The 25,316-nt window shown below is 40.6% G+C and overlaps 1 protein-coding gene across 1 annotated transcript in view; it reads left to right on the forward strand.

Annotated features, from left to right (window-relative positions):
* Positions 1-1,548: 1,548 nt before the first annotated feature.
* Positions 1,549-25,316, forward strand: part of cep85l (centrosomal protein 85L) — a 66,618-nt gene continuing 42,850 nt past the window's right edge. The window contains exons 1-2 of the mRNA XM_030771936.1: positions 1,549-1,820; positions 3,755-3,913. Coding sequence (XP_030627796.1) covers positions 1,772-1,820; positions 3,755-3,913 — 208 coding nt within the window. The 5' untranslated portion in view covers positions 1,549-1,771. The remainder of the gene's footprint in view (positions 1,821-3,754; positions 3,914-25,316) is intronic.

Here is a 25,316-nt window from a genome sequence, read left to right on the forward strand (position 1 = left end):
TTATTTTTTTTTTTTTACAGTATTGACTTCATGCAAAATGATCCACCAAAGGTTAGTAGAGCATTCTGTTGTGTTGCGTATTGAGATAAGTGCACATGAATGCAAGCACAGAAAACTAGCATTTGATTAATTGAGAGTTTATGGATAATTTCACTAGAACAATATGAAACACAAGTGATTATTCATGCATGGTTTGTCTCCTGAGTCTGAGACTGCTAGTCCTTTTCAGTGCTCAGAGCAGATCTAATTGGAGAGAAAGCTCATTTTGATTAGGCAGTCATAGGGCAGACCTGTGCTGTTATTTCAGACACCGCTTCATCACTGCTGTTTACTTAAGATCATTTGCTTAGAGTAAATACAGAAATGCTATTAAATGTACGTTGAACACATGTAGTAGACTTCCTCGGTGTGATGTTTTGATTCAGGCTCAGCTGTGAGGAAATGTTAATCATAACAAGTGATATGATTCTAACAAACTATCAGAGTGAGACCACTGAATCCCATATGTCTGTGTAAAGTCACAAGGGATTCAGCTCTATAGAGGTGCTGCAGGAGGGGCAGCTCTGTGAGCTTTGAGTTTTGAATGAGAAACTATGAGAAAGAGAACATTGTAGAAGGATGTGTTATGACATGCCTTATTGCAATTATCAAAACCGACTTGTTTATTCAGGTATTGAAATTCAGGTATTGTGTAAAATGCCCTCCATCTCCAGTGAAACTATGGGTAGGACAGATGCTCCATTAACTGAGTCTTGTCACCTGGCCACCATACCATTAGTAACTGTTCAACCCCTTAAACTAGTGACACAACATCTTATGCAATGTTAATCGCAAAACTTTTTAAATGGGAGATGCCAATAGATAATCACCTGACTTTCATTTAAATTTGTTAATGTTCTCAGATATCTTCCATCATTCAGCATGTTTGGCTGGAATGCAGCCTTGCTTTGATGAGCTTCGTGTTGTTAAAATCTAGCCAACTGGCCACTCCGAACAGGTGCAGAACAGATTTGAAACACAACCTTAAATAGTTCTGTTGAATTTCACTGGATGTCTGCGGTAGCAGTTTGCGAGGTAAGAAAAACTCACTAGTTTGCAGGACGCCTCGTCTGCGTTAACAGTTCTTTGTTTAGTTAACTAAACTTGTGGCAACAAATGTACACTGAATACTTGCAGTTCTCAGACAGCGATTCGGCGGAATGACACAATGCTACACAACCACTGTAACGCACTTTCCATCTAACAATAGAACTGCCACAGCAGCAACGCTCAGTGAGCTCCGCCTGCTAATGCACGTCCTATCTGTACTCTGAGCTGCTGCAGTTGACAACACATTTAAAGGAACTTTACTCTGTGTGTGCGTAGGAACCCCACATCAATACATGTTCTGTTTCTTCGGCCCTCTGACGACAGCTATACCAGTGTAATCACTGAGGCTAGTGGGGAGGAGTTTGAACTCTGGTTACGCCTTCTCCGCGAGGAGCTGGAGTACGCATTAAGTGACATCACATCCTTGTAACGCGGTTGCCAGCGAGTCGACGAATCTTATCGAGCCCTACAGAGATTTCCAGTTAACGTAGAGGATTGTGGATCTATAATTCTCTCAAAAGTCGGATTTTAACCTGTACACTCTTCATTTGCAATATGTGAACACAGACGGCTGCTTTATATTTTCAGTCCCATCTTTGTGGGCTCACGTCTGTTGTTTTTACTGGTTGGAATAATCTGTGCTTATAACGTCACAATTATATCTCGAATGAAATAAACAGGAATGTGGAACAGAAACGATTTAGAGGACGGGTTTGATTCTTTGAAATCAGGTAAGACCAGCTCCGTTTAATAATCTGTAAAGACATTGTCCTATAATGTGGAATAGCCAGGTCATTTTTTTCTCACTGGCGAAGTGTACGGAAACCCCGGTGTTTGAATAACGGTACAGTGATAGGCCTTCCAGTGTTTCAAGCCTAAGCTAGCTCGGCGAAGTTTTACGCTGTAAGCTTTGGGAACTCTGTGGCAAACAACTGACGCTACAAAATTTCTTCTGTAATGTTACGTTTGCCGTGGTGCCTGCCTGACCCTACGCATGCACTCATGAACATGATGTCTTTTTATATATTTATTTATTTATTTATTTTAAATCAGTGTAATATTAGCCAGGAAATTCGTAGCTAGTATTGGGTAAGGGTTAAAATGCAACTAAATCTCTTCCAATGCAGTAAGTTTCCGATTCTACCAACGTAACGTTTTTTTTTTTGTTTGTTTGTTTGTTTTTGTTTTTTTTTTTTTGGAAGGGACCTGCTTACAAACGGTGGCTTTGTTTGATGATTTATCAGACTATCGAAGTAGCTGTTGCACGTCTTGCGTTCAGACACAATCTTCAACTTCAACTTGAAAGCACCACCAGCTGATCGTTCTTTGTGTTCAGGATGCACATCGATGTGGCTGTCACTTAACTGATCTATTGCTCTTGCCAATCTAAAACGTAATTCAGTTAATCCTGGCCTGCACTCGGGAACCAGAATTGTATCCTGTTATGAAAAGATGCTTTAAAGTTGCTTTCAGTGTGGGGCTCCTTCTGCATCGCCAGCTACTCCCAACAGCTAAATTTCAGTGTACGTTGATGCAACTACACGTAAACTAAGATTAGAACTTATATATGTATATATATATATATATATATGTATGTATGTATGTATGTATGTGTGTGTGTGTGCGCGTGTGTGTGTATATATATATATATATATATATATATATATATATATATTTATTTATTTATTTATTTTTGTAATGATGTAGGGTATTTGGTGTCTTGCTTGCCAAACTTCCAAAACATGTCTTGATAATTTGCACATGCAGATACTTTATTGTGAGGTTGGATGGTTCCAGAGCTAACGTTAATAGTTCATGACTCTTTGATATACTCAGGGTGATATTGTCAGCTTGTTTTCAGCTAAATATACACCAAATAAATTCACCAAACAATATTTATGTTACCTCTGCTGATGAGTGAGTTTTAAGTGGCCAGTGCCAGTGTCATGCTATTTCTTTGTCATTTTTTATACTTATCTTCATAATATGGTAGAGTAAGTAGGGTAACTGGCTCCTGCTTAGGGAGAGTGGGTCAGTGAAGTTTTGTACTCCATCGTAGTCACCTCCGTCAGGATTACGTTGTGTACCATTCAGACAGCATGCAATGGCTTTCAGAAGCGTGCTAAAACTTACAACTATTTGTGATGTGAAGATAGACTGATGTATAGTGTGTTGCCCCTAGCGGGGGCTCCAGGCACAGCCTGTATTTTAATGGCATACCAAAAATGTATGAAGTTCAGATCTGATGGTTTTCTGCATTTTGCTGACAATGACAGTTTGCAGTTTTCTCTCAGATCTGTTTATAGCCTCTGTTCAGGCTGTAGGCTGTTTTTAAATGATGGTACTAACCGGGAGAGTTATTCCATACCAATCAGTTTAAACGTAACTGAGTGTATTGCACTAATATTATATGTTGCACCTTTTACATGATGTAAAGTGTGAGAGCAGATTGTGGCACTGTCCTGACTGGAGCGAAATAGGACCAGTCTAAATGGATTACAGTCTCTAGATTAGGTTAGCACGTTTGCACAGTGACTGTTATGTCAAATGCATTCAGACTGTTCAGAGTACTGATTTAAGGTTTTTTTTTGTTTGACTGACACTGTTTGATATCTTGTGCCCGGCTCACCATAGTGGTACTTCATGCCCTCTGTTTGCCCGTCAGGTTCTGGCACAGCCTCCTTTGGCTGGGTACCAGGCTGTGAGTCAGCATGGCCAGGCAACTCTTCTGCCACCAGCAGCAGTAACCGTGGGAGACGCCACAGCGCTGCCTCTGACAGTGGAGACACAGGCATCGGCACCTCTTGCTCGGACAGCGTGGAAGGTAAGGAGTGGTCATTGAATGTTCATTCATTCATTTTCTAAGCCGCTTATCCTAATTAGTGGTGTGAGAGTGCTGGAGCCCAGCGCTCGTTGGGCGAAAGGTAGAGAAACACCCTGGACAGGCCTCCAGTCCATCGCAGGGCAGCCACACAGACAAACATATTCGCACACCTATTCGCACCTAGGGGCAATTTAGCATCTCCAGTTCAGCTGACTTACATGTCTTTGGACTGTGGGAGGAAACCAGAGCTCCCGGAGGAAACCTACACTGACACTGGGAGCAAACTCCACACAGAAAGGACCTTTCCTGTTCTTGCTCAGGGAAGCTTAAGGCTTACTTGTTTACTTGGTTTCCTAATATGTACATGGTGATTATATTTTGCAATACTACAATATAGCAATTAAGTCTAAAAAGGTGTGAAAATAGACAGTAAATTCATGTTTTGTCAGTATGAAGGCTACACTGTATTTTTCATAAACTTATGGATGGAAAAGATGAAATTGAGGCAAAGCCAGGACGATCTGTTCTGTCAGGATTCTAATTTGATGTGTCTGACATTGCTGGTTTGGCAATACTCACAGGCTGCATAAAAGAAAGAAAACCTTAACATTTCCCTCATGTTTAGCACATATATGAGTACTTCTTTTGTATAGCGTTGTTGTAAGGAAGCATTCTGCTGAATCAATGTTAGTTTAAAAAAACTGATTTGACAGTTAACTTAAACTAAACATCTGTGCTCTCCAAATTACTAATGTAACTGCCATACTGGTGCTGCCCAAAGTGTTTGAATGAAGTTGGGTTGTCTTGTGTTGCATTTCTCATGGCATTGCACCGAAATTCTTTAGTTGGATCTATGATTAAAGTTGATGTACTTGTTTTGTTTGGAGGTTTGGAAAGGTCAGAACGTCATTCAGGTTTCCTTCAGCATCTTTGCATCTCCTGCGTTCATCCTTGCGTCTCCCGCAACAACCTGTCTGCAGGGCAGCTGTTTAATTGCTGTCCAGGCTGCTCTGGGTGCTTAGAACTCTGGTCCAGTCATAAACTCTATGGACAAGTCCCAGTTTAACCAGAAACAGCTGGATGTAGTCTCCAACCATCCCCAAAGCCTCTGAGTCTGACTGTCTGAGTCTAAGCCTTTGAGTCAAAACCTATGTGTGTTAGCCACTAAATGCTATGGAAATTTGTCAAACATCTTGCATTGTTTGGGTAAATTCAACCAGTTCACAGAATAATCAGTGTCACTGCTGTTTGTCCTGTATAGACTGAGGTAAGTACAAAGGGGACACATCCCACCCCATTGCAGCTCTATTCATTAACGCACACAGGCCTAACCCAGCAGAGGACCCCTCCCCCCGAGGAGCTCTTATCACTGTCTGATTGGTCTAGCCGAGGACACCGCTATGTTTCAAATCTGCGGTACAGTCAAAACACCCAACAGGCGCTCCAGTGTCTTGTCCTACATTTCTGAGACTGGCAGTCTTTCAGTTCCCTCTGTCTAACTGTCCTACCCCAGCTCACTCATCCTGATGAACCTGGTCACTGGCTCCTACTCGCTGACTGCGGCACATGGCCATAATTGATCCGATTATGTTTGGGTGCAGTGGAACAGTCATTGCAGAACCTCCCTGACAAAGTCATTATTGCAGAATGCTGGGACTCCGATATAGTGTGAGCTGCTTAGACTCCTCTGTGCAGTGTGCTTGTATCCTGTGATCGTTCAAATGATCAGAGAGCCCCACACTGCCTATCATTTGAAAAAAAGAAGAGGTGATTGCTTTCTTTACATCCACACTCTATGGTTTGCCTCTACCCTCACACATGATCACTCACTGCAGAACTAGAGCAAGCATGCCGTCAAGATGTGTGTAATCTGTGTAAGAAGAGGAGCAGTCATTTGAGTGCATAAGGAGGAAAAGATGTAGAACTATACAGCATGGCTCATCTGCTTAACAGCTTCACAGGGGTGAGGCAGGGCTTAACACTCACTTTTTTCCCAAGTTGAAAAATTTAGGAGTGCATAAAGAACTTTAGGGGTGCAATGAAAATTGATCAAATAATGTGGTTTTACTTAGTAAAGGGATACGAGGAGACATTTACAAGCAAAATGATTGCATTTATTTGAATACAAAAAGTACAGTAGGTTTTTAATCATTTCTGCTTCGAACCGTACAATTATGTAATTATTTATACTTTCAACTGCTATAAACAGTATAAATGGTATTGACGACATGAACACCTCTATAATAAAGTAGTTCTTCCTAGTTCTAAACACCAAAAAAATGCCTCCTCAGTCTGTTCAGACACAAAGGATATCACTGGTGCGGCAGCCTTTGTAAGCAGGTTGTCTGGCCTGCTTTGAGCTCAGCCAGCAGTCCAGAAAAAAGTGGTGACTAGAGGGCCCTTTGCATTGACCAGTGAATCACGTGATTTTTTTTTTTCAACGGTCAGCATTGGTTCGGCGCAGTGGCCACGTCATCGTCATTGTTGTGTTTAGGGTTGTACAGCACAGTACTGAAAAATTCAAAGCTTTGCTCATTGGCATTTAATTATTAGAATGGGTGCTCAATTGCAGTTTTAAGGTTATTGGTTGCTGCTGTAATGCAAGAAATTTAGATGTTAAAGCGGCCTACTTTTTATTATCATTTAACAAACAATTTTGCCAATAAACACATTTGCACTTTCTGAATTTCAGTTTTGGAAGCCTCGTGTAGCTCTCCATCAAGGCATCATAAATTCTCTCATAAACTAGGGATAACGTTTGTTCGTTGTTCTCAGTCTTGGACAAAAAATGTCCAAATAATCCCTGGTCTGGAAGCATTTTAAGCTTACTGACGATGATGATTTAAAAAAGTGGAGTTCCAGATATGCAAGATAAAAACTTATCTACCATCACTCAACAACGAATTTGGGAAACCATCTGAGAGGTGTAAGTTTATTTCTGAATTAGTAAAATTAAGGTCTACAATATCGTTAGATATGCCTAAATTTAGTTTACCCAACTGTGCAGATAATCACTGTATTATTTGTGAATGTTTGGATGCATTCTCAGCTATGCAGGAATGCCAGCCGTCGACGACGCAAAGACTGCGAACTGTGGATCAAATGATGTAAATAAAGTCCACTAAAGAGTGTTAAACTTAAAAAAGAGTGTGACTTGGCAGTTTCATACTAATTCATACTAATGAGTAGAAAGTAGAGTATCCTGAAACAACAGGCCAAAGCAATAACGTCATGCCACAGACATTGAAGCTTTGTTCAAAAAAAGGTTGGCTAAAATTCGATTGTCAAAAAATGGCATTCGATACAGCCCTAGTTGTGTTATCAGCCTTTTTGGTGAGAAAAAAAGGCTGCTTGGGCTGAACTTTGCAATATTTTACAATTCGCACACATCTATTTTAGTCACAAATGCGAATGAAACACTCGCACTGTTGAGTCTTGTGAGGTGGTGCTCCTTATTCCCTGTGTTTGTGCCAATCAGACTACGGATTAAAAGGGTCTATTTCACTGTGAAATCATGGCCCAAGAATGAGCTCTGTTTCTATTCATTACGCAGATTGAAGAGATGGAGTTTCCTTCTCAGACCCTGTTATGTTTTAGAAGCATCTTAGCTCCAAGGTGATGAATTGCAAACCTCTGTATGCACTGGGCTTTGTCTTAAACATATATGGGTTTTGCAACCAACCTTAAAAATTTGGCCTCTTTGTTCTCATAAATGAAATTTATGAAGTTCAGAAGCTTTTTTTTTTTTTTCCCCCTGGATGGCTTCCACACATTAATCACTGAGTTAAGTGTGAGTTGTACGTTTGGCTTATGTTTCCCTCTGTCTTTATTGGACTCCCCTCATCATCAGTCTGGTGTATTAGAGATTAGCTCAAACTGTGAAATATTCACTAATCAAACCGTGTGACTCACAGTACTTCTTCAAAATCAACACCCAAAATTACATAATCACTAATCATTTGCTTTACCTCTTTTTTTCTGCTTCAAACGTCTGTTTTAGTTCTTTGTCCAAATCAGTGCCACAGCTCAAACTTCTGCAACATGATTTTGTCCTTGTTCATGTGCGGTCTATGCCGTAGGTGGGTCTCAAGTGAATTTCATAATTAGAGTATGCCCTCATTCTGCTTCATTAGAAAGAGTACTGCATGTTCAGGCCTCAGGACATTTTTGGCATTGGGGCCACTTTAATTTCACCCATTTTCACTTTAATTTCACCCAGTTTTGCTTTATTTTCACCCTGTCACAGCTAAGCACAAATGACCTCCTGACTACACCTCAGTGTATCAGTGCATACAGAATGTACATATAGATACAGACAGGGGACATCCAGAGTTTTCCCAATAATATCATGTTAAATGTAGGTCATCTTTGGCAGTGTTGCAGTCTCTGGGCTGCAGATTTCTCAAGCTCTGATTGGTTCGTTTGCTAATGTGTATGTCAGAGCGTGTCTGCACTGATCTAACTCAGACATGTTCATGTAAACTTACAAGTTTAGTTTGCAACTTGATTTAAATATTTACGTTCAAGATTAAAAACTGTTGTTCTTAATTTTCAGTTTAGATGTAGATTTAAGAATCTTTAAATGAAGGCTTGAGGATTTTGTATTTGTTTTTGTGTGTCTGGTTGTCTTGGGTATCGGCTGATACCGAGCGCTGATCCAATACCAGTGTTTAATTAAAGAGCTGTGTGCCTCACTGTGTGGAAGAGACTGGGATCATTCTTTTATGTGTAAGGCAACATCAGGCTTGACTTAAACATTGTTTTCCTAACTTTGTAAAACAAAATGCAACAAATAAATAAATATATATATATATATATATATATATATATATATATATATATATATATATATATATATATATATATATAGTGTTGATTTGTTATTAGGGCCCTGTTGAAACTGTAGTGTTTATTATTATTATTATTATTATTATTATTATTATTATTATTATTGTTATTGTTATTATTATTATTATTAGTCCAAATGAATTGCATTTTGAGGGAATAAAGGTGCCCGGAAACTCATTGTACATGCATCAGACCTGGTGAAAATGTATGTGTTATATGGGTCTTGTGCAAAATGGCTCGACAGTGCCTCCCTACAAAATTTCAACAAAGGGTTGCCATTGGCTTTATTTTCACCTACATCTATGAAATTCGGTAGGCACATGTAACACACCAAGACTTACAAAAAGGTCTCTTGGCGCCATATCCTAAACCCAGCAGGAAATGCACCATTTTGAATTTAGTGTGCAATTTTGGCACAATTTTGCCATTTCCAGGCTGTGTACTTCAACGAACTCCTCCTGCAGAACTCATCAGATTGACTTCAGTTGCACAGTGCAATCTTAAGACACATGTGATGAAAGGCCATCAAACTTCTGAGGTTTCGTTGCATAGTGTGTCTGTGGCAGCATGGAGAATTTCGTTGTTTTGCCATGAACGAAGAAGTTGCTGTAATTCAAGCATACATTGTCATATCTGCCCCAGACTTCACAGGTTTGACAAGGGTCCTGGCCTGAAGACATCTACAGGCCAATATTCAGATATAGTTATAGTGCCACCTACTGGCAACAAGACATGTTTTATACTTTGATGTACTGTTCCTAGCAGGTTGACCAGCTCCACATCACATTTGGTCAGAAAAGCCTTAAGACCTTGATGATGCATTATTGTGAAAATAGTGAGTTTTCATCAAATGATGTTGCCGTGGTTGCATGGCATATTTCAATGATTCGCCACAGAACATTAAGTTGTAGTAACTCAAGTACACATTGTCTGGTCTGCCCTAAACTTCACACGACTGATGAGAATTTTGGCCTGAAGACATCTACATGCAAATATTCAGTCTTAGACATAGTGCCCTCTACTGGCAACAGGAAATGATGAGTTATATATATATATATATATGCATCGGTATGTGCACCGGTGCACCGGTAACTAAATTCGAGAACCTTTTCTGTTATTTTTGTCTCTTTCACACAAGTGAAGTTTCTCGCGTCGCAATGCACTCGACAAAGTTAACTGCTCCTTTGAATTGTTCCCTTTATTTATTTGGTTGAACTCCTCATGTTCTTTGGCATGATGCTTCTGAAGGTGCTTGCCCTGTCCACACTAACCTGGGTGGATTTGAAAATGCATAATTATTTCTCCATTTAGCCCTTCTGTCCACACTAAAACAGCATTTTCTGCCACTGAAAACTATACTTTTCCAAAACGCTCTCTGATGTGCATAAATTTGAAAACGCCGGGTTCACATTGTAATGTGGACAGGGAAAATGGAGAGTTTCAGAAACGATGACATGTGGTTGCCATGACACTGGTGAAAGTTTGTGCTCAAGACACCATGATTACAATCATGACAGGCAAAATGCAGTCAATGGTGCTCAAATTTGCTAATCTATCTTCAATTACAGATCATCATACAGTACAATGCACATGCACTGCTCCGACGTAGAAGACGAGCTTTATAATTGCTGTGTTTAAGAGTTTGAAAACAACCCCAACAGCGATTCAAATCCTACATGGGGCAGCGATTTTGGATGTGACCTGGCTGAACAAATAGTTGGTGGAACAACTTCGTAATAGCATAACAACAAAAACTAAGCTTAAGGCATTTCAATGTTTCGGTGTGGACGTAGTTCATTTGGAAAACAGCACAAAAATGACAGTGTATATGGAGAATAGAACTGAATTGAACAGATCAGCCCCATAGACCGGTCCCATTGTCACCAATACCTGATCCAGCTATTTGAGTCAGTATCAGACCAATGTCAGTATCGGATCAGTGCATCCTGGTGTGTGTGTGTATGCTCTGTAGTTCCACTCTTACACCTTTGCACCATTTTTGTAAATGATAAATGATCATCCTCTACTTATCCATTTCAGACAGGAAAGATAATAAAGGTAATGGTTTTCTTTGACGTGTTTATTCTTCAGACAACTGAGCCAGAAGCATTCACCTAATTTCATCTTACATATGTGAGTCACTGAGATTTGGAGTGCATATCATCAAATAATCCAAATTAACACTTAATATTTGGGTTAGAGTAAGGCCTAGTTAAATCCTCTACTTTTCAGTCAGGACACCCCCTAATCCAAGTAACTAATTATACATTGCAATGGCAACTCTGGCTTCCCCATAAGTGCCTCTGTGTCCATCTGAGTTTTCCAAAGGGGCCTGTCTCATGACTTCTGCTTTAGCCATTCCATTTGCTCTCCTAAAGGCGTATTGAAATTAAGCCCCTGTCCTTGAGGGTCAGCACGGTCCTGTCAGGTGACTTTGTACGTTGTCAGGATTGGGGAGTTTGGCCGCCCTGCTGGTCACTCTGTGTATTGTTATGCCTTGTGCTTTTGTTTGTTTTGGTTTTGCCATGTGCTTCTGTTTGCCCCTGTGTACTCCTGTCCCCGCCTCCCATCTGATCCCTATTATTACCTGGTTTGTTTCCACCAATGGCCTGTCTTTTCTGTTAACTGTTCTGTGTATTTAAGTCCTGTGTTTGTACCTGTCCATTGTCAGATTGTGACCTTGAGTTCCTTCTGCCAGTCTGTGTGCGGTGTTTTCTGTGAATTGTAAGTTTGACCTTGTTGCCTGGACCTGTTTTTGCCTAACGTTTTTGTATTTGGTTGCCCTATGGATCTCTGGCTTTGACCTTGTTTGTACCCTGTTTCTAACCACTCTTTTGCCTTACGATTTGGATTTGTTTGCCCTCTGGATTTTTGGTTTAAGACCTTTGACTGGACACTGTTTTTGAGATTGCCACCTGATTTTTGAATAAAGAAATTTTAACCTAGTTCTACCGTGGGTCTGCGATTGGGTCTTGGTCTGCCAAAACCTTACAGTACGTGTTGGTGGATGCATGTGAAAATCCTCTCCCTATGTTGATGGGCGCTTGCGAGAGTACAGATAATTTGACTGTCCAAATAGGCAAGGGAAACTGGGGAGGTAAAACAGACACTGTGGTTTGTCTGTGATTTTGAGAGAACTAGATGAAAGAAATGGTATTACTATGGCAACTATCAATTACAAGAAGTGTGCAGACGGTCATCTGTACTTGAATCCCTCTCTCCAAGGTGAGTCAGCACCGTCATTAATGGATCTGCTTGGCTTTTTCCTGCTCTAATTTGGGTTTGGGTCAACCATTTTCTCTAACAGCTAAAATGATTTGGGCTCTGTAGAACTCAGGCCCGGCTGTCAGTAGAGTGTTGAATTGCAGTGTAAGGAATGACAGTTTCGACAGGCAACCTGAGCTCTGTGACTTAATGGCTAGGAATACACACAGAGCAGGTCCAAGACGAGCAGGGAATGGCTCCCTAAAAATCCCCCAAAGAGTCCAGGACCATTCTACAAGAGCCAGATCTTTAACATGTCATTTTCTTTGTTATGAAATTATGAAGCAGCTAGCAGTAGCATCTGTTCCCTGGCAGGACTGATGTAATTCAGTGTCTTTTTTCCTCCAACCTGTGGGACTCTTTGATCTCTTAGTGGATGGAGGTTTGTAGGTGGAGCATATTGGCCTGACTGACCGTAATTTTTCATAAAGAAAGAATCGTAGATTCTGCCTGTGAGTCGTGCTACCTGTCCAGCCCCCTATATAGGACAGGGTATGGTCCCTGACACCACACTTCAGCTGTCTAGGATGCCAGTTTTTGGAAGGGTGGAGGTGCTGAAAATTAGTGGGAAGTAACCAGATTGCTGGCTGATCAGGGGCCTAATTTCCCCCACTATAAGTAGAATCTGCCAGAAGGGTTAACACACAGTGAGAGCAGGTCAAAAGGTTACCTCACAATGAGATCTGAGTTGAGCTTTGGGCATCCCCAGTATGCTTATCCAGTTGGAGCTAGGAGATTAGTATCTGGCTGAGAGAGAGAGAGCTGAATGTAATTTGTTTAGGCAGTGATTTAAGAGGCTAATGTTTGGGCTCACGCAGATGGTACCCTGAAACCACCTATCTGAAACACACTCATGCCAGCTGCTCCACACCCATGTCTCTAATGATGGACTGGGCCTGTAATGAATGACAGCTCAACTTTGGTACTCAACCATTCACCTTGTGGAGGTTAGATGCTTTGGTACTAAGATGATTTTCTGATCATTAGTGTGACTGAATGTGTCTTTTATAAAATACTTGAGAGATAAACATGTTGCTTATTAACTATTCCACCAAGCTAATGCATAATCTCAGTTATACTTGTTTTTTTTTCATTAGAATTTGAACTGCTTCCGTGTGTTAGGCTAACAGCCACATGTCTATAGGGTAAACGTACCTATTAAGCTCACCAAAATCTACATTTAGACATTTTTAGAGCACAAGACATTGATTCTAGCAGTGGAAGTTATGTTACAATGAAACATTAATCTCACATACAATAATATTTCACTTAATTTAAATGCTGTTGTATATCTTTATTTTAAATTACATCTTTAAATGCAAAAAATCTGGCTGTGCTTAATGGGTACATTTTGTACCCTTTAAGCACACCCCTGTTCCAAATAAGCTCAGAACAATATATTTTATTAAAAAGTGGTTGTTTAGTTAAAAATACACATTTAAAATACATAGAAATAAGTTTTATTCGAAGGTATAAGAGTCAATAACAAATACCAAACTACTAAAATCAAGCAACAAGTCATTAAAATAGATTAATTATTTCATTCACAGTGTAGTGTCATTCAAACTAATTGCTCCCTCTAATTCTGATGGCTCCTTCTTCGTATAGGCGACATGCCTCTTTCATCTTTGGGCACGCACTATAGTTTCGCCTCGATTTTGTCATTTTAAGGCTGCAAAAATAATTTATTAGGCCTGATCATTTTTTGAAGATTAATTTAGAAAGTTACAACAATTAGTAAAGGTTAAAGCCTCTTTACGAAATGTTTACATAGACATGCCATGTAAATGAGCTTAAAGGGAGCATACTGAGCTTAATTGAAGCAGCAGCAAATTTTGATTAAAAAACATTATGTGAAACTTTAAGTACAATATTTTGCAACATAAATGATTTAGGTTATATATCAAATTTGTATGTGACTATAATATGAACAAATAATTCTCATAATGCATATTAAATGACACTTTTTCTTGTTGATGTCACACTGACGCTGTCTGGTTTTTATAGCACTGTACCCTTTAAGCTCACCTTACAATGATATGAATTCTTGAAAAATTACAGTAATCTACAACTATTGACCATCAACAAACTGGTAAATTTTGCTATTATGGATTTTAAAATATAACCCAGTAATACCTGTGATGTAATATATTGCTGTAGCACACAATCTTAAATGGCTAGTATGCTAACTGTGTACCGTAGCACCTGTGCTATGTCTCTAAAACAGTCTTTTGATTTAACTGTAACTGTTTCCCACATCCAAGTTCCAAGTTATACTATGCATAGGTCTAAACGTTAATCTCTCAATTTTGCAATAAATAATGATAATTACCAAAATAAAAGTTAAAACGTCTAAAAAAATGTGAGTTTACGGGACTCCTCTTCTGGTCAAAGTTTTCGGGCAGCTTTCAAAATGACCACCAGCAAGTGTGAGCACATGGACACACATATCTGAGTGTTCAATTATCTGACTGGCTTAAAATTAGAGGAGGTATGTAGTAGCAAACACATTAATTGGTTAGGACATCAAGTAGTGTTATAAATTATATTTTCTTTAAGTAATTTGAGTTAAAAGATGGCAGTGTGCTTAATGGGTACGTGAGCTTAATAGGTACGTTTACCCTAGGTGTGTAACGATTTTGCTTTTAAAATATGTATAAATTTGTTGGGAGAATTTGGTTCTCATCTAACCTACTGACCAAGAGGACAAAATACTTTTAACCAACGAATTCAGTTGCATAAGCATAAATGTCTTGGTTGTTATAGCAATGTTTATCAATGACCCAGTGCAAGCGGCGTTGATGGGGATTGTGGTGATAGTGACATCTTTCTGCGCATGAGTTTTATGTCATGCATTATGTCATGTTATCTTGGTGAGGACTCTTAAATAACACAACAAATACTAGGGAAAATCTTTGTTTATGTTATGTGTTTCTGGAAAAGAAAAATACCGGCTGATATTTCATTATCGGATTTTTAAGTCAAGTTTCAGTGATTGCACGCACACACACACACTGTGAAGTGAGCAGTGAATTTGTCCTCTGCATTTAACCCATCCGATACACCAGTAGTGAACACACACACCAGACACAGGAGCAGTGGGCAGCCTTCCTTGGTGAGCGCCCGGGGAGCATTGGGGTTAAGTGCCTTGCTCAAGGGCCTGGGAATCGAACCGGCAACCCTCCAGTCACAAGCCTGGTTCTCTACCCTTTAGACCACGGCTGCCCCAAAGTCCTCAAATATCAAAATCAGTATCGGTCTTAAAAATCCTATATCAGTTGGGCTCTGGTGGGACTCATTACTCCACGTTAATACAGGTCTCAGCTGAGCTATGACAAGCTCTGGCCCCTTTCATTCCTGAGAGCAGGGCTCCAATATTTGCATACTTTTTCTGGCCACACATGACCCACCTATGCAGTTTTAAGGTATTCTACATTCCCTGGGAAGAAGATATACCTCCATTTTGTTCTTGGACAGTATCTTTGGGGCATCCATGGCTCAGCTTTCACTGTGTTTTCATGTTCTGTCTTTGGGCTTATAGAGTGTGTTTTTTTTTTTTTTTTGTCGTCAGCTATAAGGTACCCGCTGCTGTTATTGTAGCCTACGGGGCTCAAGGGCCATTTATTTCAAAATCCAGCTGCAGTGCCTTTAAAATGGCAAAATGAAGCTGAGGTCCTGCCACACCTGTCATTCAACAACCCTTTAGGCATTAATGTGTATGTGTGTGTTTGGGAGAAGGAAGCTGTTAACCACCTGCCAGTGGTCACATACAGACAGGCAAATCTGTACCCTTTTATATAGACGCACTCATGCTGTCCTCAGTTTCAATTATATGCATTTAGATTGACCTGTTGACTCCTATCCCCTGCTTTATTATATATAAAAGTGGGAAAGACAAATATGCGTATAAGAACATGCATAATACCAGTGGCCCTACACTACACAGCAGGTTTGTTAAAGGACGATGTGAAGCTGGGTCTGTCAGACGGTCTGTGGGTCTCTCACATGGTCTGTCAGTCTGTAAAATAATCTACCACTCTGTCATATGCTCTGTGGTTCTGTCTTAATCTTGAACTGGATCAGTAGGCAGCCACAGTAAAAGCTGCTTGCAAAAGGGAAGAAGCTATCAGAAGTTTAACTCTATATAGTGCTGAATGGGAGACAGTGATAGTCTCATGAGGATGTAGGTATTTGTAGTTGTATCCCTCCTGATTACAGCAAGTCTGACCCCATGTCGACACACAGCTTTAAAATCTAACCTCCATCATCTGAGCATGGAGCTCTCAGAGGACGCATCCTCACTGCCACAGAGTGCAGTGAGACAGGGTGAGGAGAAAGTGAACCAGCGTAAATTCAGATATGGCTGCCGCCTTTTGTTGACCGTCTGTCCAGATGTCCATGTCTTGAGCAGGACAACTTGATCCTGCCTCAGTCTAATGACAACTGTGTTTATACCTGTGTTTTGAATGCAGTCTTGGTATAATACGGAAAGTATGTGGACACTGGTAACATTATGATATTGGATGTAAACGGGGAGTTTTGTTTCATTGGCATATGCGATAGCTGAACAACCCTGTTTCCTTTCCTCAGGGTGCCATTTAAGTCCCAGCACTGGGGAAAACCCCTGTGCCCATGTGGCCAGCGTGCAGTTTCCCTCTATGCTTTAAGGACTGGACACCCTGCCTCTCCAGATGGCTGCCATAATGACCAGACTAAATACAGTTGAACATTAACCTGAATGGATTTAGGAGATTATACTGTAGCCTCATAGACCATCTGGCTCTCTCTCACTACTCACACAACATGGTACCAACACGCTACAACACGGCACCAACATGCAACTACACAGTACTTACATGACATACCACTGGCACCAATACCCTAAGGTAGTACCAACACGCTGTAACACAGTACTGAAACACTAACATAGTACCAACACACTGTAACGCAGTACTAAAACACTGTAACATGGTGCCAACAAACTGTAACAGTACAAAACACTATAACATAGGGCTTCACGATGGTCGTTTCTGTGTGGAATTTGCATGTTCTCCTTGTTTTTGTGGGGGTTTCCTCCGAGTGCTCCGGTTTCCTCCCTCCATCAAAGAAGCTGTCCGCTGCTCTTAGCGCTTAGAGTGTGTGTGTGTGTGTGTGTGTGTGTGTGTGTGTGTGTGTGTGTGTGTGTGTGTGTACGCACTGGTGTATAGGTGGGTTAAATGCAGAGGCTGCATTTCACTGCTCACTGCTCTGGTGTGTGTGACCAATAAAAAGTACTTCTAGTACCAACACAGTGTAACACAGTACTAAAACACTGTAACATACTACCAGCACACTGTAACACAGTACCAAAACACTGTAACACAGTACCAACATGCTGTTGTGGACGTACTTCACAAATGTTAGTTGGGTTAGGTAATAGTGCTGAGTGGTATACCAGTTCATCCAGTATACCGGTTTTAATTTCTCGTATGGTATGAATTTTTCATATACCGCCATATCGTAGCACAACTGAAACAACAGCTGAAACACTTCACTAGGCAGCAAATGATATAATACTGTTCGCCACTAAAAGCGCTATGGAGTGCTGTGCCGAGTGTATTGAGGGGGAACCTCTATTAATTGTGCGTACTAACAGTGTCATGGTTCTGAAACTGAGACCAAAACCGATTACACACATCCACAGTCTTATGTCTACATTTCTGTATGTGGAACTAAAATTAAAAACTCCAGTTTCCTCTCCGATTCCAATGTAATTAGCACATGTTCAGTGATGCAGCCTTGTGAGTATGGGGACCGCAAAGCCAGAGCTTGAGAACCCTCCTGCATCCTTGAGGTCTGTTTGGGAACATTTCAATTTTCCAATGAGCTACAGTAGTAATGGGCAAAGACAAGTGGCTACGACGAGGGCAGCGTACCGGCATTGTTCAACTGAAACCGGGTATGTTGTACGTCAAACATGATTACTCATTTGGGACTACATCATCCAAATATGAATGTCACCGGTACACGGAAAAAAAGAGTGTAGTGCAAACTGGAAATTATGGCCAGTTTGCAACTGTTTACAAGTTTGTTCAAGTTTACAAGTAAATTCATAATAAATGTAAAGGAGTTTTATGTTTTGCGTGCCTTTTATCACTGTACCGAAAATAACCTTTGCATACCGTTACACCCCTAGTGCGTAGCCTTATTATTAACGGTTATAACTTTATAACACAACAGTTAATTACCCACAACTTACTCTCTTTAACAGGGCAAAACACTATTGCACACAACAATTTGTAACACTAATAGTTAGGGCTTCAAACCAGATTTTTTTTCCCTTTTCAATCTGTTCATTGCAAGCAGAATCCAGTGTCGCCCAGACACAAACATTACTTGGGCGGATCGCCTAGGTATATTAACAGCCGCCAAAGTATATTTTGCAACCCATTTTAGGATTTTTTATTCTTATTTTTTTTTATCCATCCGAGAGAAGGACGCCATCCCCGATCGATTATCTCGTGGATAATCTCCTCGCTCTACCCCTCCCATACCCGTTCATTCTGCTGTCGCGAGAAGGGTATACTGCCAGTCGCACCAAGGTTTCCGTTAGGATTTTTTCCTGCTGGTCTGGTGTCCGGAAAGAATGTATTTTACCAGACGAGTTTGAAACTTAACGGTCACGTTCCAACAGTCTGTTACAAATGAAAATATAATGTACACCTAGGTTGACAAAAGAATGACAACAACCTCAAATCAGGTTGGCCATTTAGTGAACAGTAGTGATTAAGCAAAACAAACAATAACGAGTGAGCAAAACTTCAAAATTAGCCGCTAAAATAAAGGCTATTACGAAACATCTGTAGCCTAACCTGAAACATCTGTAGCTTGTTTAAAAAAAAGGCTAGGCTTACATGGCATCAAATTCTACCAAGTAACATTTTATTTTCTCCCATTTTTCATTGCTGCAAAGTCCTCTGCTGCCAACTTGAAATCAAACATGTCCAGTGTGTCTTTGCAGCTTGCAATGTGCATGAGCCGCATCACTCTCCTCCTTCAGGCTCTTTCGCTGTCAAAACACAAGTGTCCTGTTTAGGGATAGCCTTCGTTATAGCTCTGTTTTGTCATTTTGAACAGCAAGTTTTTATCGTTTTTTTGTTGTTGTGTTTCGGTTTTTCCCCCCTAAATTTTACCGGGCAAAAAACGGTAATTACCAGCTGACCAAAACTCTGAATTGCACGTGCTCTGCAAAGAAACACACAGACAGAGTTCTCTGGTGTTCCATTAGAGGACGCAGACACGGTGGATATTTTACAAGCACAGGATCTATGCAATATATTATGTGGAATTAATAGAAATGTTCAATATATCAAAATATTGTGGTCACGTGTATTTGTCTGTAATATGCAGTAGACCATTTTTGTCCCTGCAGGTAATGTCGGCCCTTTCCACTGGTATAAGTATGTTTTAGACATACTTATGGGAAACTGTGGGAAACGCTCGAATTGGTATTTTAACATTCCCGATATTGTGTTCCACTTTAACATTATCGTTCCCGAACCAGTTAGAACCAAATGAAATTCTGGTTAATAAAGTTCCATGTAGCGCTGTGTGACATGGCAATATGTGTCTTTCGGACAGTATAAAAATGTCTAATGATAGATATTTTACTCTGTAGTCTCTATTGCTAACGTCACAAAACATTGCATCATTAACTAGAAGCGCTGTAATTCCAATCTGTCCTCGGGCCAAAATCTACAGTGGCTTCGGGGTTATTTGATTCGTTTGCGATCGTTGTCAGTCACAGAACTGGTCTTGACCCGGCACCTGCGGCGTACTCACGTAACAGCAACAAAAAGCGCGGAGGTGCGTGGCCGGCAATGCGAAACTCAAGCCTCACACATTTAGGCTTTTTCTGTATTCACGAATGAAGATGCAGGTTGTTTATGCCAGATTATTTACTGTCAAGCAACAAAAATGTTTTAGGCTACTCCAACAATAGCTCAACAGTTTATGCAAATAAATAACAGAAATAGGCTATGGCTAGGCTACAACTTTTATGAAAAGTTAGCCCATATGGCCAAAACACACTTACCATTGTAGGCTCAAACACTGATGAAGCTGATGTCTAAGAACAGTATTTTATAAGGTGCATAGCATAATATTTACCTCCTCTAGTTGCAAATAAGGAGACCACCGCATTTCACTTTCATGCTATATCACCGCCTGCTGCGGGTAAATTTATGTTCTCTATCTGAAGACGTTAGTGGCGATCAGAGGAAGACAGGAAGTAAACTGTTCTTTCAACGTTCTTGCAAGCAGAAAATATTTTAATTTGTTGTAATAAATACAAGAACGAAAAAATAACGTTATTAATCGGTTACCATTATTTCAAATAAATGTTTCTGTTCCAGAGCATTAAAAAATAAAAAGTTTCTGGTTTCATTTTTGTTCCCAGTGAAATATTAGTTGCTTCTGGTTTTCGTTTTCGTTCCTTGAAATGGTTCAAAGAGGTTTATAGTGTTTATAGAGCTATCTTAAAATATTTTGTTTTAAACAGGAAGCAATGTTAAAGTTGTTGGCATATCTATTTATTTTTAAGGTCCCTTTTAATTACGTTGCCGTTTGCACAATAAAAATTGTTTACATTCTGCAAGTGTTTCATGCATACTGATTCCTTAATATATTGTATCATTTTGTGGTTCCAAGCAAAACCTATAGTAATCAAAGCCTTCATTATATACATGATGAAATTAAAAATATTCATATTGTATGTACTCCTGACAGTAGAATAAGACACTACAAACCTGTATAAAGGCACAGTCATGCAATAAATAACTAAATAAATAAATCGTGATATACCGTGAAGCTGTCAGAATCTTAAAAGCATACCATGATACAAATTTTTGGTCAAACCGCCCAGCATTAGCTGTTGGCAAACATGAAAAAAACAAAGCCCCTTATTCAGTACACAGGTCATGTCAAACAAGTTTGTGATAAAACCACTGGACGCAGGTGTGTACAGAGTAATGTCCGTTTTCAACAGTGAGAACTTGAATGGACTGTTAGATGTTTCGATGTGGATTTGGATCCAGTACCCTGTGTAGAAAAACAGAAAGACTTGGGTAAACTCCATTAATGTCTAGAGGTGCTATTCATCCATAATACTTCCTGCTCTGACTGGACAACTTCAACATGAAGAGCTGATCCAGAATCAGCAGTCATATTTTAATTGTTAATGGCTGATCATCACAAGCCAACATTGATTTGGGGTCTGTTGAACTGTTGCTGTTTCAAGACTGTTGTCCAGTGTTTTACAGAGTGCTCCTTGTATTTTCAGCATATTGTCTGAGCACTTACAGGATAACTCCACTCTGGGCCCCCAGAACACTGTTCCCAGTCATGCTACAGAAAAGCAGGAGAGCTCCTGGCTGCTGTCATTCACAGTCTTGTCCATATGGAGCCATTTCCTTTCTGTGGCTGTGGTCGTGTGACCAAGAAGATGAACTAAACAATGTGTTTTTACATCTGCATTTCTTAGATAAAAAGATGAGGATATTTGAGGATATGTGAGGATATCTTTAATGAAGCTGATTATGCAGTAAATGTGGAGAGACCATCAGGGATGCTGACAGGGCACATGCTTTCAAACCTAGCATCCAGAATGACTCTAGACACTGATGTGACGCGCGCGCGCACGCGCGCACACACACACACACACACACACACACACATACACACACAACTGCTCAAAACCATGAGCCTGATTGCTCAGTCAACCCCAGCTGTAGATCAGGCAATGCTCTTAATTTCAGAGCGCACTCGCACTATTACGCAACCAGGCCCTTCTGAGTAGCTGTTCGTCAGTGTTTTTGTTGTTATTCATTGTCATCTTACTGGCCCTATTCTGCATCTGCAATCATTTGATGATTGGCTGCTGTCTGCAGATTTATGCTCCCCCAGTCCTGGTATAGGGTAGATTTTGTGGGAAGGACAGCCATGTGATCCAGTAATAGGCTGATATTCCTTTCTGCTCCTGAAAGTCAAGCCTCCTCTCTCTTTTTCTCCATGTGATATTGCACTCTTTTATCTTATTATGTAACTGGATTTGGAAAGATGTGCTTGTTCACAAATATGACCCCTGCCCCAGTACCACACAAGAATAAACAGCTGTGCTGTGGCAGGTTGAGCCCCTTTCTCTTCCTCCCTCACACTGAGTCAAACCATCACCGTCCAATCTGTACATGCACTGTTTGTGCTGTTACTGTTACTTGATCTTAGTGCATGTTGTGCTAAATTTTGCTTTTCTTCAGACAGTGACAGGGTCCAGTGAGCAAAGCCAATGATTCTTAGCGCTTTTCCACTAGGACGGTGCTGGTGCCAGTGCCAGTGTGGAGCCAGTGCTGCCTTGGTGCCTTTTGAGAACCGGCCCGCATTTCCACAGGTTTGGGAACCGAACGCTGAAAATAAAATGCCGGGCAGAATGCATCTGCTTGCTTTTTACTTTTATGCTAGGCTTCCACACAGCGAAACACCTCACGAATTTTGCCCAAAAACTTTTTGCTCTGGGGCGAAATTCATGAAAATAGAAAACCTGCCACCTAGCTCAAAAGTTTAAAAGAGTGTTAAAATGATGGTCTGCAGTGGTCTATTTGCACCAGCCAGAACCGAGAGAGTGAGCGTGTTTTCTACCATTCTGGGTCCGACTGTGTTCATGTAACATGTAAACAACAGCTTGTGTTGATGTAGACGCAAATTATTGCCCATACATCTTTTAATCGTATACATATTTTCATGCTACATATAGCCTTTAGCCTACCGCTATCTTGGTCAGACTTTTTTTTGTTACTCCCACCTCTGTAGAGAAGGTCACGTAGCAAACACATCAAATGCTGAACTGATTGGTTCTCGCGTGGTTTTTATTTGCATAGCCTCTGACGTCAGCGGTTCCAACTTTTAGGACCAGCAATTCTGTGGTGCCGTGCCGGTGCCAGCTTTTCGGCACTGGCACCAGTATTTTGTCAGTGGAAAAGCGCGGGGCAGTGGAAAAGGGGTATGTGACGCATGCAGCAGCAGGATGTGAGCAGTGGGTGTTTGTGGGACACATTTCATACCTGTCAATGAAAACAGTCTGTTTTCTGCTTCTGTAATCTCATTCGTCTGAGTTGGGATGATGGTTTGTGTGTCTGGCTGTCTGGCTGTCTGGCTGTCTGTGTGTCTGGGTTTGAGAGACAGCAGTATAATAAAGTGTCTTGTTGAGAGTTTTCAGGGAAATTCATATTGGATCCGCTTAGCTCTGAAATGGCTTGAGGATTTTTAAAATCATGTTGCGTGCCAGCATACCTCCACTGACTATCAGAGTATCAGTTTGTGACTCTGTCCATCTGTTTGTACCATCTTAAAATCCCTCTAATATTTTCATTAGCCCCCCCACCCTCCGTACTAGTGAAGGTACAGCAGGCATGTACACACACACACACTCTGCTCAGTTCGATATTCATTTCAGTATGTGTGACTGAAGTGAGGTGCATGATGAAGACACTGAGGATTTCATTTGATGAGGCATTGCTTCAGCATGCTCAGGTCATGTGGGAGTTTTATAAACTTTAGTGGAGAAGGTAAAAGAGGCATGTGAGAGTACAGGGATAGAGCCAGTCATTCAAACACATTAACTACAGTTTGACCCCGTCTGCAGGAGTCTTCTCCCTCGGTTGTGGAGAGCTGTGATATTCTGCAGGATTCCTACGCTTCAGCAGGTGAGCGCTCTGTCTCCCAGTCTCCACAGAGCTGATAGGTGCTAGATGAGATCGCTACGGTCCAGCTCCTTTGAAAGGCCCATGCTGTTAACAACATGGCTATGAAAACACGAGTGGTTTCAGACTATATGTGGAGCAGAGTTTGAGTTTGCTTTTGGTTGAAATCAGACTGTGCATTTACATACATGCAAGTGCCAACAATGTTTCCTCAGTCCACTGTGTTATCATCACACAACATGCTTTCTCTCATAAAGCCCCACTTATCAACCCTGTCCAAATGGTTTAAAGCGTCGCACTTGCTACTTTCAGCATCATACAGTTGAAATCTTTGCCTCTTCTAGTTGTGTAGGGATATTTGCACTTCTTGCCATTACATGTTTTTTTTTGTTTTGTTTTGTTTTGTTTTTTTCTGAGAGGGATTTGTGCAGGTTCAGAGTACTGGAGGAAGAATCCCTGAGGAAAGCTGCATGTTTCCTGCGAGTGTGTGTGTGTGTGTGTGTGTGCATGCACGTGCACTCGCATGCTCGTGTGCATGTTTGTGCGTGTGTCTGCACACGCATGTGTTCTAGTTCAAGTTTATTTGTATAGCACTTTTTACAGTCAAAAATGGTCTCAAAGCAGTTTTACAGCAATCAATGCCCGAACCACCAGTGAGCAAGCCCAAGGTCACAGTTACAAGGAAAAACTCCCTAATGGAGCAAATAGGAGAAAGAAACATTGGGAGGAACCAAGACTCAACAGGGGGAGCCCATGCTCTTCTGGCCAGCATATAGAATACGAATACGAAATACTTTATTAATCCCGAGGGAAATTCAAGTGTCGCAACAACACCGTCAGCACACACCAAACACAACATAGAAGAAAAAGTAGAATATAATAAGATAAATAGGAAATAGGAATAAAATTTAAAACAGATATAATACAATGACGGTAAAATAAGATAAAATAAAGGTTGTTTCTGTACATAGTGCAGTAATTGGTAATGTAGCAATAGCCGTAAAATGAGAATACTGAGGAAGATAGAAGTCATTGTCATAGTGTAGGAGTTATATACATAGTATATAATGAATATGCCACAATATGTATAGAATAGACATTTACAGTTTAAAATGTGTCCAGGGAACACAGATTCAAAGGTTTGTGAAAATTTTGATTCAAGGTGAAAAAATTATTTACAGTATATCTGGGGAAATTTGCTTCAACTTCTGCCCAAACTTGAAAAAGTCCTTAGCCAACCACAAGGACTGAATGGCACAACTCAAACAACAGAAGACCTGCTTTAGTCTTCTTTTGTGTTTTATTGATGAGTTTCAGTACAGTTTGTTAGGTTGTTAGATGGTTATGTTGCTAGGTGGTCACGTTGTTAGGTGGTTACATTTGTTACTTCCGCCCAAAATGTCAATCACAAACCACGCCCACTGACTAGCTGGTTCAGTTTTTGGCTCTCAACTTGAAGGGAGCTGAGGACGTTGTGCCACTGCTCAGAAGCTAAATTAAAGCGGCAAGTTCAGTGGGTGTGGTTTGTGACTGACATTTTAGGCGGAAGTAGCAAAAAA

The sequence above is a fragment of the Chanos chanos genome, chromosome 4, assembly GCF_902362185.1.
Source record: "Chanos chanos chromosome 4, fChaCha1.1, whole genome shotgun sequence".
NCBI lineage: Eukaryota > Metazoa > Chordata > Actinopteri > Gonorynchiformes > Chanidae > Chanos > Chanos chanos.